This window comes from Physella acuta, unplaced genomic scaffold (genome assembly GCF_028476545.2).
Source record: "Physella acuta isolate Inbredline_101_S28 unplaced genomic scaffold, ASM2847654v3 ptg002002l, whole genome shotgun sequence".
Taxonomy (NCBI): domain Eukaryota; kingdom Metazoa; phylum Mollusca; class Gastropoda; family Physidae; genus Physella; species Physella acuta.
The window spans coordinates 77,762-90,974 of NW_026733507.1; the positions used below are offsets into that span (position 1 = coordinate 77,762).

The window sequence follows — 13,213 nt, forward strand, 5'->3', positions numbered from 1 at the left end:
ATTGACTATTTAAACTGCAGCCTCAAATATTGAACCAAGGAACGACAACTCTGACGAAAAACAATGGCGTCGTGCAGTGGGGGAGGAGAACAGAGTACCGTCCCCTCTCACGAAACGTCTGGAGTTGTCTCCCTGTATGATAAATGGCTTTTTGGAATCTTCATGTAGTGGCGATTTAATCATCTCCCCTTGGCCTCGAGAAAATGTACATTTAAAATCTTTCCATCACAGTCAAGGGAGATAACTAAGGGTTTTAAAATTATTCCACAAAGTCAATCGAGGTAACAAAAGGCTTTTTAATCTGGCTTCTGCTGGGGGCCAGGATCGTTTATAAAAAATAAAAAAGTGCGTCTTAAAGAAGAAAAACGGTGGATGCTCATTATAAGCTCCAGTGATTATTTTTTGTGCCAGTTTTCTTTTACATACACAGTTATACCTCTATTTTCGAAAGAGTTAGGTTTCGTAACTTCCAAAAAAATAAATAAACAGCCAGTTCAAGTTTAAAAAAATAATAAACACTCAGATGTTTCTTAACACGGAGTATATGATTATATGAAAACTAGTAGTCAGTGTAAGACTCTAGTTTATAACTTTCTGAATGCGATTGTAAAGAATTTGATTACATGAAAATCACAGGGTCAATTTTACGAATATCACTTTCTAACTGCGCTTGTTGTTATCGCTTTGTCAATGATAATATGATGATATGAAAAACCAGTGGTCAGTACTATGACCATTGTTATCTCTTTCTGAATGCGATTGTTGATATTATTATGTAACGGAGGATATTATTGCATGAAAATCACAAGGATTCACGTACCTTCTGAATACGATTGTTGCTGTCGTTCAGAATCTCTGCCGTCGGATCTAACTAACCAATGTCTGATAAGTCTGTGAGTCAGAGAGCTACCTGGTGCCGTTTAGAAAAACTTGACCAGTTTGGGCCCTTCCTGGAGTCTGGGTCACATTCAGACTGGTCAGAATGTTATTTCTAGATTTAGATTTTTTTCTATACGTAAATCTTTTAGACACTTTCTTTTTCCTTTTTGCAAACCTTTCTTAATTTATTGTCTCTTCTTTTCTCTCTCTCTCCCCTCTTCCCCAATCACACCCCACTCTTCGTCCCCGTCCCCCCCCCCAGACCCACTCTCACCCCCCACCCCCCACCAGACTCACCCTCCAGCCCCCCACCGCCAAAATATTCCGGCCATCCATTCCCCACGTTACCTGCCTTTGATCCGTTACTTGTTGCCCTGTGTGTGTCTGCTACTATCTCTGTTTGTCCCTTAATGTTTCACCACCCCACTGCAACACCACAATGCCGTATTGTTTCTTTCCTATGAAAGTTATCGCCCTTGTTTAAGCCACTCTCCGGTACCCCTGGTTGTCGCCCTTGTATAGAACTTTTATATTTGACTGAAGCAACCCTCGCCGTACTTATCTTTATTGTTTGGCTGAAGCAAGACGTACGGTAGTTAGGTAGTTATCTTCATTGTTTGACTGAAGCCAGCCGTACGGTAGTTAGCTAGTTATCTTTGAAGCTTGGCGTAGACAGACAAGCTGCGAATAGTGTCTTCTATCAGTGCTAGTCAGAGTTTGGTAGGCGTGATGCAAACATTGACTCCCAGAAAGAAAAACAGAGTAGGCCTGTTGAACTTACGTGATTGTGTTTACTGGATCTAACTTTATAAACCTTAGCTACCCTAGACATTGTGTCCATGTGGTTGTTTTTAGCGTGGGGTGGAGGGGGGGGGGGGGGGGGGTTGGACTGACAAACTGGGTTGAAATTTGTGTTTGTGACATTCATTTGAATAAATCTTCACAAAAATATGCTTGTGCAAATTTGGATTGTGAATATTTCCCATGTTATTTGTTAATATTTTAGCCGGCTTCAACCTAGACTATCTCATCCAAACGGGTTTTCCGGCTATAAATATAGACTATCATCATCATCACTGCCCATCACCCTTGCTGGAGTATGGGCCGCCAACCAAAGATGTCCAGAGTCCTCTGTCCTGCTGGGGTATGGGCACCAAACCAAAGATCTCCAGTCCTCTGTCCTGCTGGGGTATAGGCCGCCAACCAAAGATCTTCAGTCCTCTGTCCTTCGGGGGGAAGGGCCGCCATCCAAAGTTCTCCTGGGTCCTCTGTCCTGTGCCATCTTCTCAACCTGGCCTCAGATGAAGCCCATCTTTGTGGTTTCAGCCTCAATATCCCATCTCTAGTTTTTTTTTTACCGACTTCAAACCTATTCTTTCGTAATGAACTTGTATTTCCGGCTTCAAACCTTGACTTTCACACACCAACAAAAAAAAACAACTCATATTTTGCCTGCTACAAACCTATAATTTCACACACAAACTCACAAGCGCGCGCACACACACACACACACACACACACACACCGATTTTTCCGGCTACAAACATTACCTCCCACTTTTTTGCATCCTGCAGGCGTTGCCAGACTTTTTTTTTGTCCAGACGTGCCAAGTTTGCCAGATGGCGCTGTGCTGGCACATCTCCACACACCACACCCACACACACGATTTAAACCTCACACAGCCCAGCTGTTCCCGCCCTCGTTAAAATCCCTCCCCGCCCCCCCCCCCCACACACTAACAATTGTTTCTTTCGTTACCTGTATTTAGCACAGTCACCTTAAACCACCCGTCTTCTTAATGATACTGGGGGTAGTCTGGTCACAGTAACATGTGTCTAAATGTGTCCTGACAGTGGTAACATGTGTCCTTCAAGTCTGGTAACATGTGTCTAAATGTGTCCTTAGAATCTGGTAACATGTGTCTTAATGTGTCTTTGCGGTGGTAACATGTGTCTAAATGGTTCTTTAAATAAAGCTATTTTCGTTTTTTTTTTTTTTGGTATGCAAATAAACTGTCTCAAATTTTAATTGAAAAAACAAAAACTAATCAAGTCCCGCAACTCTCGGACCAAAGATGACCACTCCCAACACATGGCGGTCATCAGCGTGTTTGTCTACACCCCCCCCCCCCCACCCTCCATGCCGCACGGTACCCGGGATGAAAATCGATGCACATCCATTTTGGGTGCACCGACGTCCAAGACAATGATAGATTGTGTCCCTTTGATTTATCGCCCCTCCCCCTCGTCCCTTCGTGCCTTGGCCACTTGCTTAACGTAACTGACCCCCCCCCCCCACACATCAAACAAGGGCATTAACCGGACCGTTGTCAACATGTTAAATCCTGCTGGTGCCACACCACTTGAAAGTGTGAATTTTATCTCCCCTTATATCAAACAAAAAAAGATTATAATGAGGTTATGCGAGTGGGGGAATGGGGATAGAGACGGATAATAAATATATGGTGGTGCTGATATTAAAAACTGAAGAGTAACATATAATATGTAGCAACATTTATTTTCGGCTTCGTCATTATTCATGTGGACTAAATATGGAATACAGGGACGCAACCCCACCTCGCTATTTTTACTCTATGGTTTTTTTTTTTAAAGTTTATTTTTTTAGCCAGTCTGAAAATCACCCCTTCCCCCATTCATCTACTCTCCAAACTTAAGCCTATCAAAAGCACGCAGATAAAAATAACCGTTACATTAGCCTTTGAAGACATTAGATCTACACTGCTATGTATAATTATGTCGGAGTAGATATATATTATGCGTTAAAACCGATATTATGGGCTCAAAAAGCGTTCTGAATATTCGTTTTTCTTTTTTTTAATTTTAATATATTTTTTATAAAACAGCAAGGTCTGTTAAACTAGTGTTTCATTCTGCCATATGGTCCAGGAGCACCCCCCCCCCCCCCCCAGTGTCTGATAGAAAACCTCAAAATGTCTGATAGAAAACCAAACCTCAAAATGTCTGATAGAAAACCTATGTCTAACCCCGCATTTACTTCGTTTTGTGTTTGAAAATAACCATCACAGTATTACACTAAAGCTAGTCTATATGCAAATGTAGTTTCCAATGTTTAATCTCTACCACGATTAATATTTTATTATTTTTTTTACTGCTATTAGCGACAACGTCGGAAATTGTATGCGCATGTGATAGTTTTATTGATGAAACATTGGTAGTTCGTTGTGTTGATTACTGATTTACTCGGTGAAATGAAAAGCAAAAACCGCAACACTCGCTTTATGAGGAGGCGCGTTCGGGGTGTTAAAGTCAGCTCAAATCTGGAGCAGAAGTCACTCACAGGAGCACGTCCCCACCCCCTCTCTACCCCTCACCACAGCCCCACCCTACCCTGCCCTAAGTACCATCCCCCACCCCCGCCCCTGTAGTAATTCCTCGGGGAGATCACGTGACTATCGTATGCAAATTTGAGCTGCGGGTTCAATAGGTTACATTGCTAAAGTGATGCATTACAAGGGGACATAATCAAGTAATGATAGCGGCCAGTGGTTCGTCTTCTTGGCTCCTACTGTAAACACTCTACTTGTTGTTTTATCATATTTTATTAACATTTACATTAATACCTAATATACATTTATAAATTTTATCTACATATAATTTTAATAATTATTTTATAGGGCGTTAAAAAAATTATGAAAAAAAATAAATTTGTATAAAAATATAAATTTCAAAGCCCCGATTTAATAAAGTGTTTACAGCTTTTGTTAAAGGCTCAACGGGTCATTAATCATGTTGACAATTTAAATTGAATTCGTTTTCTGGTAGAAATAGTTTCTTTATCTTCGATGCACAAAAAAAAATTATAAAAATCCCAGCATGCAACATTCATTATCTTGCATCACTTAATCAAATTTACCGCACTGCACGGTTTGCATGTCGATGTTTTGTCATCGCCTTCATCATCTTTTAACTAATCAACTCTCAGTTTTTCCCCGTTTAATTTAACCGCCCCCGTCCCTCCCTCGCTCCAACAAAACCTGCGATAACACGCTAACATTGTTCTAAAAATAACCTCAGAAATTAAAAGTGATTTCCCCTTTTCAACGAGGATTATGCCCCCTTTGTTTATAATTCACCGGGCTTGTTGACCATTAGTCACGGGGATTGGGTAACTTCCCTTGATGGTTGTAATCAGCGGGACCTTTAGCCCTGGCTGTATGTTTGATGTATTATCGCCCTTGATCGGCGCTCCTATGGGAGACCTTACATCATGTCAACATTCATGGTGAGGTTGAGCCAATACGATTATTCCCTGATTATGAAGATACATATCTGTACTTTCTGTGGAGTTAAGTATGCTAAAGTGGGACAACAGTTTTGACGGTTTCTTCCAGGCTGTTTCTACTACTATTATGAGTCATCCATTTAAGAAGTCATTCGGCGGTGAGGGGGGGGGGGGGGGGGTATATTAGGTTCAATATTAACAACGCGAGGGTCCTGATGAGTCCACGGTGCAGGTGAAGTAAAGTTCACCTATTTCTGTGACCACGGCATGTGAAAGGGTAGTGTGGTCAGCACTATGTCCAGCAGTATTTACTGAACGGGAGTCAGGTACCCACTATAGCTGGGTGACTCAGCCCTAGATCCGAACTCGAGACTTTCGGGTTAGCAGTCGCACACTCTACAATACGACCAAGAGTGACCAGTGTGACTAATTGTGTACCACGCAACCAGCTTATGTGACTAAATGCACCACGTGACCTGACTAAATGCACCACGTGACCTGACTAAATGTACCACGTGACGTGTGATTTAATGTACCACGTGACCAGCTAGTGTGACTAAAAGTTCCACGTGACGTGTGACTAAATGTACCACGTGACCAGCCAGTGTGACTAAATGTACCACGTGACGTGTGACTAGATGTACCATGTGACCAGCTTGTGTGACTAAATGTACCACGTGACCAGCCAGTGTGACTAAATGTACCACGTGACGTGTGACTAAATGTACCATGTGACCAGCTAATGTGACTAAATGTACCACGTGATCAGCTAGTGTGACTAACCCAGTGTTTTCTCTCCTCACCAGCGGTCAGTGGGCAGGCGGTCGAGTGGATAGGGCGGCCGCAGGGTGCCGTGGTCAAGCTGGGGGACAACGTGACCTTCGTCTGCCGACTCAACACAGATGACCCCAACCTCATATGGAGCAAGGACGACTCAAGTAAGACCTTTGACCCCTGTCTTCATACACCCCCTCCCTCAATGTTATACCCTCCCATCCCTTATCTTCATACCAAACTGCCAGCTCCCTTTTATTTTTATATCACCTAACACCCATCTGTATACTTAGCTCCGTCTTCTAATTTCCAGCAGACCCCCCCCCCCCCCCACCTAATCACGAACCCCTTCTAAGTAATACATGTAATGTAGTTATACTTGTATACAGTGGCGTAGCCAGGATCGTCTTAAGGGGGGGGTCCAATTTTTACCCGGGGACAAACTTTCGATTTGCACCCCCTCAGACTTTTGATTTGCAGCCCCCCCCCCCCTCAAACTGTCGATTTGCATCGCCCCCTCTAACTTTCGATTTGCATCCCCCCCCCCCCCCCCCCCCAAACTTTCGATTTGCACCTCCTTCATACTTTATATAATATATATATATATATATATATATATATATATATATATATATATATATATATATACACCGAGGGGTCTATGGGGGGATATGACCCCCCTAACCCCCCCCCCCCCCCCTGCCTACGCCACTGCTTGTATATGTGTTCTTCATTGAGCTAAATTTTTTTTTTTTTTTTTTTACAAGTACGGCATATGTATTCTGAAGGGATTATCATTCAGCTAATTTTTTTATTTTTTTTTTTATTTACAGATTTTATTTTTGTTTTAATTTATATTAAGATGAATATATGTATAGTTTAAAATGTCAATGTTAACTTGAATCTTGATCCTCTTCTTTATGCACCTTGTACGCTTTTGTTGAAGTCATTTGATCTTCCAGGTCATCACCTAACTTTTTGCGTTTCCTTCCTTCATTGTCAACAACTTTAATACCTGGATCAGTGACTGGTTCATACGATGAAGGTGGTGGAACAGCATTCGTCTTGAAATCTGTTATTTGTTGATCAGCATTGTCGTTGTCTAGGCGTTTTTCTAGCTTGTCCCAATTCAACTCTTTGCTATCTAACACTTTTAAGAAACCAGGTGTATTTTTTATGAAAGGCAATCATGAGCAGAAGGAAGTGTAGTTTTCATCACGTTAGTATTATTTTTTTCTTCAGATTTCAAATCAGGTTAATTTCCACTTCCAGAATTTCTTTTACTTTTGTTTGGAGACGTCGTGTCTGCACTACTGTTGAAATTATTTACATTCGATGTAGATCTAGATCTATCCACTTTTTGTGACTTATTATTTGTTGATTTTATAGATTCTACTTTAGATTCGTCATCATCGCTGCTACTTAAATCACACTCATCTAAGTCTTTAAAATATCTGGATAAAGGATCACTCTTTTTTGGTTTGGAAACCATGTTTGTTTATAATAGTTTGCTGAGAAGACGAACATGACCAACAACTAAGAAGTATAAAATTAAATTGTTTTTTTTTTTAATAAACCTCTATTTCTCTGAATCTTTAAAGTTTCGTCTTATCCCTTTTCACTCTTAAAGAAATTAGAAAAAAGATATGTATCTAGTTACCTATGGGTAGTCGAATGAAAATAAATGTACCTGTTCAATTTATTTAAAAAAAAAAAAAAAACAAATCTGCGCTTAGGCTTAGATGTCGATAGCTTTTGACAATTTTAAATTTTCATCACTAACGATTCAAGGGAAATAACCGTATAAATATTTGTCTCCACAAAATTCAGTCCCTTGATAATGAATATTTCTCATGCTCAATAAACATTACTTTTCATTTAATTTAGATACCTTCATACTTTTTGTAAAAGAAAACCAATTCAATTAATAAACAATTATATCATGATAATTATTTTTCCAGATACCTCGATACTGTTTGTGAAAGATAACAGATTTGATGCACCACCTAGATATTCCATCATCAACAAATATGACCTAGTCATCACCAATGTACAGAAAGCAGACAATGGATACTTCGCCTGTAGGACAAAAGACGCAGGGATTCAGAAGGCCTCTCTCACTGTTTTATGTATAACTAACATTTTTTTCATTTATAGTCTGCTAAATAATATCATACCATCCTTGCTTTACTAAGGGTTTTTTTTCTGTGGCTCTCCGTTGATGCCCAGCGTGGTAATTCAAATAGAAAAATCTGGCTATTAATTCTCATAACGCATTTGCTGGCTTTGATAAAACAAATGAACTCAACATTTTTGTTCATAAATTCACTACAATATTTCTCATACTATTGGTTCAATTACAAAGCTATTCAAATATTTTAACATTCACTGATAAAAAGTATTGAGATAATTTTAAAACAATTCTCTGCAAAACTGATGTATATAGTGTGATTTAAAAATGTTAAGGCTAGTTAAGTAATATTTTCCTTAACATTGGGGACATTGAACTGTTGTGAAACTGATGTGGCAAAAAATATTCTACCACGACACCTTGGTAGATTTGGAATATAACAGTATTTAATTCTTGAAATTAGATTTAGAACAGTTCAGTTTCTGAAGAATCATTATAATTTTTTCCTGTTCTTGTCCAAGACACATGGGACAGATTAAGTAGAGTTCATCTGTTTCAGTGACCTGGTTAAATGAAGAGAAAGAGTAGTCAGCACTACGCCCAGCCGCCCCTGCTTTCCCTAACAAGAGTTAGGTACCCATCAGAGTTGAGTGCACCCAGGGACGTTCAACTGACTTGAACCCGAATTTTGAACTTGAGACTCTCGGGATAGCAGTTTTGCTCTCCAACGCTATGCCATTTTGTCTGAGAAAGCAATATAGAATAGCATATTCATCACAAAAATAAATGTAGATTATTAAAATTGTTCAAAGATTTGATAGTGTGTTATTCCAGTCTATGAGAATTTTTAAGGAGGTCTTCAATCTCTTCTGTACATTATCTGCTGTAAGATTATTCTGTAGAATAAACAATTAGTAGAAGAAAAACTGATCATTAATTATTCAAAACTTTCATCCCTGTAGTGCCACCTGGCCCACCTGTTATCACCAGAAGTGACACAAGTTCTGTTTACAATGAGGGGACTGTACTCAACCTTACCTGTTCTTCATCTGGGGGTAACCCTGACCCCAGGATCACATGGTTAAAGAATGGCAACATCACAGCAGGCAAGTATATAGACAATACATCAAGTATTCATACACACACAGGCAAGTATATAGACAATACATCAAGTATACATACACACATCACAGCAGGCAAGTATATAGACAATACATCAAGTATACATATACACACATCACAGCAGGCAAGTATATAGACAATACATCAAATATACATATACACACATCACAGCAGGCAAGTATATACAAGTATATACACCACATTACAGCAGACAAGTATATACACCACATCACAGCAGGCAAGTATATAGACAATACATCAAGTATACACACACACATCACAGCAGGCAAGTATATACACAATACATCAAGTATTCATACACACACACATCACAGCGGGCAAGTATATAGACAATACATCAAGTATTCATACACACACATCATAGCTGGCACATATATACACACCACATGAAGTATACATACACACACATCACAGCAGGCTAAGAATATACACATTACATCAGCACTTCACAGAATATTCTTATTATATCTATACCTCCTTGTAAAATTTTGAATAGGTTAAATAAGTAAATAATTTGTCATATTTTATTTCTTTAAATAAAGAAATCCTTACCCGCTTTTATGATTGTCAGTCAGTAATAAAATATAATTCTACTTGGTTAATATAGTTAAAATGATCTTAAGCAAGTCCCAAGCAACTTTTATTTTATTCACTCCACCCTAAAATCTCTGTCGACTATCCAACTAACATTTAGGAAACTGTGAGTCATTCAGAAAAAAAATTAGAACTGTTAATTTTTTTAAATTATTGCAAAATTATACTACCTATTCATTCTTTTATCAAGAATACCATTGTAGATATTTTTTTTTTCTGAGTAAATTCAGTAATAAGATAAAAATGGGAGTAAGAGTTTAGGATACATTTATTTTCCTCCAACTAATGTTGAGTATAACGTGTAAGCTGTGTCAGCTCAACAACATTTTACAACAATTCCAGCTAAATATCTTGGTATTTAAAATATTCTAAGCAAAACCTTTTTACATAATTGCCCATTCTCATCCTACTAATTAATTAATTGTTTTAAATGTGTTTACAGTTGCATAATTTAAAAAAAAAAAATTTAATTCCAGAGAATTCTGATTACAAAGCGTCCACTGTGATAGGTGGAACATCTAGTCTGACCATCAGCGTTAGACTGGACAAAAGTGACCACCAGGCCAACTATTCCTGTCTAGTCTACAACGATGTCAACGTTATGACCAAACTGATAGACTCGGTGGTCATGAGTGTCCGATGTAAGTATCTTCATCTTTAATGGTATCCCTGTTCATTAAATTAAGGCATTGCTACATTTTACTTTATCAGTTTGAAAAGTAGTTACCCTTACATCAATTTCTATAACTTCGGCTTATGAAGGTTTGGTGGTGTCACCACTATAGAAAGTAAAGTTTTCTTTTCAAACCTGATAGTCCATAGGGCAAGTGATGAAGAGTTCACCTGTTTCTGTGACCTCAGCATATGAAAACGGGGATAATGTGGTCAATATTATGCCTATCCGCCATTAATTTCCCTAACATGTGCTAGGTACCCATTAGAGTTGGGTAGACTAGATGGTATTCTCTTTACATGATCCCAGATTAAACTGAAGACTTTTGGGTTAGTAGTTTGAAAATAAGTTGTAAGGATATATATTTTAACTATTAACACACAAAGTAATAAAATTCAGCAGTAGAAACAAAACTAAAAAAAAAAGAATCTTTACCTTGTAAAATATGTGGACCATATTTTGCTTAAAAAATCAGCCTCTCAAAATTTGTATCTTGTACATTGAAAGTGAGCAACAATATTTGAGTTTAACAGTTATCAAGTTCAAAACACAACACCAACTTCTGTAAGGCTAATCAGAAAACTGATTAAAGCTTTAGTTTTTTTTGTAATGAGGGTTAGGTATCTAATGTTAACAAAGAATTGGGATTTATTTTCTTTTATAAGTAGATTATCCGACATAGCTTATAAATATAAACATCTAGGATGTTTTCTATTATTTTATTAAACTATACACTAATTTATATTCTAATATTACATTGACATGTTCTATACTATAATAATCTGTTTATTTTCCCACCTTTGCAGATTCCCCATCCATTGGATTCCAGCCCTATTCCCCCACCTACAGTGTAAAGCTTGGCAAGAAGATTGAAATATATTGTGATGTAGATGCCAACCCAGTGGTGACCTCTGTGTCTTGGTCAAAAGATGGCATCAGTTTATATGGTAATATATGCAGAACTTATAACTACATATCTACTCCGTTTATCTACTACAGTATAGATCACATAATCTCTAGTGTAAATTTTGAATTCATAAGCTAATACTGTTTTTTTTCAGGTGTAAGGGGAAGCTACTCCTGTTTCCAAATTCATTTTTTTAAAATATCTTGAGTAGCTTCCCATGTATAAGAAAAAATAAGTGTCTAAATAAAATGAAAAATTATGATAAAAGACACTTATTATTGTCAAATTTATCAAACACTTTTTTTACTTAAAGGAAATAACCCAAGACGAATAATTTCTCAAGTCAGCAAAGCAGATAATGGGACATACACCTGCTTTGCTAAAAATAACATTGGAGAAAATTCAGGATCACTAGAGTTAAATATTCAGTGTAAGTACTGAATACAAATTCCTGCATTATTAAATTTAGTTAGTGGCAATTTATTTACCAAGACTTTAAGGGTGTCATTATATTATTGATTAAATTTTTTAACAAATATTTTAGTTTCTCTAAAGCTAAATAATAAGTATATTATAATAATAATATATATAATAATAAAAAAAATTTTATAATAATTTAAAAATAATTTTTTTAATAATAAAATAATTTTGTTATTATATATAATTATATATAATAATAAAATAATAAGTTTATTAAAGCCATCAGATCATTGATTACAATTCTAAAAAATAAACACTAGATTATAATTTCAAGCCACCTTTTAAAAACACAAAATTTTTATTTCTATTATATATTGCTTATTTTTTTAAAAATAGTTTTAAGTTTAAAGGATTGAGACCGACATATATTTATTTTTAATGCCTTATCATTTTATAAAGTCACTGATGATAACACAATTTACCACTAATTTCAGATCCTCCAATCTTTAACATTAGTTCCACGCAGACAGTCGACGAAGGACAAGTAATAGCAGTGAAATGCAGCATGGACGCTAACCCAAAACCTTACGAAGTTACGTGGATGAAAATACTTCCTGATGGAACCGCCCAGACTCGATCAACTTCAGACATGCTGCGAATAGACTCCGCCAGCCCCGGGGATGCTGGGAACTACTCCTGCAGGACCCAGAGTCAGCTGCGGATCTCCGGGGAGAGTGTTGAGTTTGTCACTGCGGAGACCTTCACCTATGTTTATGTTCAGTGTGAGTCAAGTTTTTAAAAAGTTATGTTCAGTGTGAGTCAAGTTTTTAAAAAGTTATGTTCAGTGTGAGTCAAGTTTTTAAAAAAGTTATGTTCAGTGTGAGTAAATTTTTAAAAAGTTATCATGGCGCTCAATAGGGCAGATGAAGAGGAGTTCACATGCTTCTGTTACCTCTACATAGGAAGTGATTGGTCATTTCTATGCACAGCTGCATTAACTTTCCCAAAAGCTAGTCAAATAGATCTATCCTCTCAGAGCTGGGTGGACTCCGAGTCTGGATGGAGACTGGAATCCAAGCTTAAGACATTAAGATTATCAGTTTCTTGCCCAACCATGCCTCCTCCTCCCAAGCAGTGGGAGTAGTGATAGCGTTTGCTACAGACATGACTAAGGAGTTTAATGAATAATCAAGTCAGGATTGTTCTTGTTTAATCATCTGTACTAAAAGAGTTCAAAGTTCCAAATACTTAACGAATCTAGCACTTTCTCCTAGAAAAAGTGCAATTTTAAATTGTGTTCTCAATAATTGAACTTAAAAAAGTGTGCAAAGGAATTTTTTTTAATTGATTATTCAAAAACATTATCAAAGAATGACCACATCAAAAAATACAGCATTATTAAATATCTTTTCACAAACATATGATCAAA

At 37.4% G+C, this 13,213-nt stretch overlaps 1 protein-coding gene across 1 annotated transcript in view; it reads left to right on the forward strand.

The window, feature by feature from the left end:
- LOC131931666 (hemicentin-1) overlaps positions 1-13,213 on the forward strand; it is a 109,500-nt gene that overhangs the window by 56,236 nt on the left and 40,051 nt on the right. Inside the window, exons 5-11 of the mRNA XM_059288497.1 lie at positions 5,949-6,080; positions 7,878-8,045; positions 9,010-9,153; positions 10,261-10,425; positions 11,264-11,404; positions 11,678-11,794; positions 12,279-12,566. Of these exons, the coding sequence (XP_059144480.1) occupies positions 5,949-6,080; positions 7,878-8,045; positions 9,010-9,153; positions 10,261-10,425; positions 11,264-11,404; positions 11,678-11,794; positions 12,279-12,566 (1,155 nt within the window). The remainder of the gene's footprint in view (positions 1-5,948; positions 6,081-7,877; positions 8,046-9,009; positions 9,154-10,260; positions 10,426-11,263; positions 11,405-11,677; positions 11,795-12,278; positions 12,567-13,213) is intronic.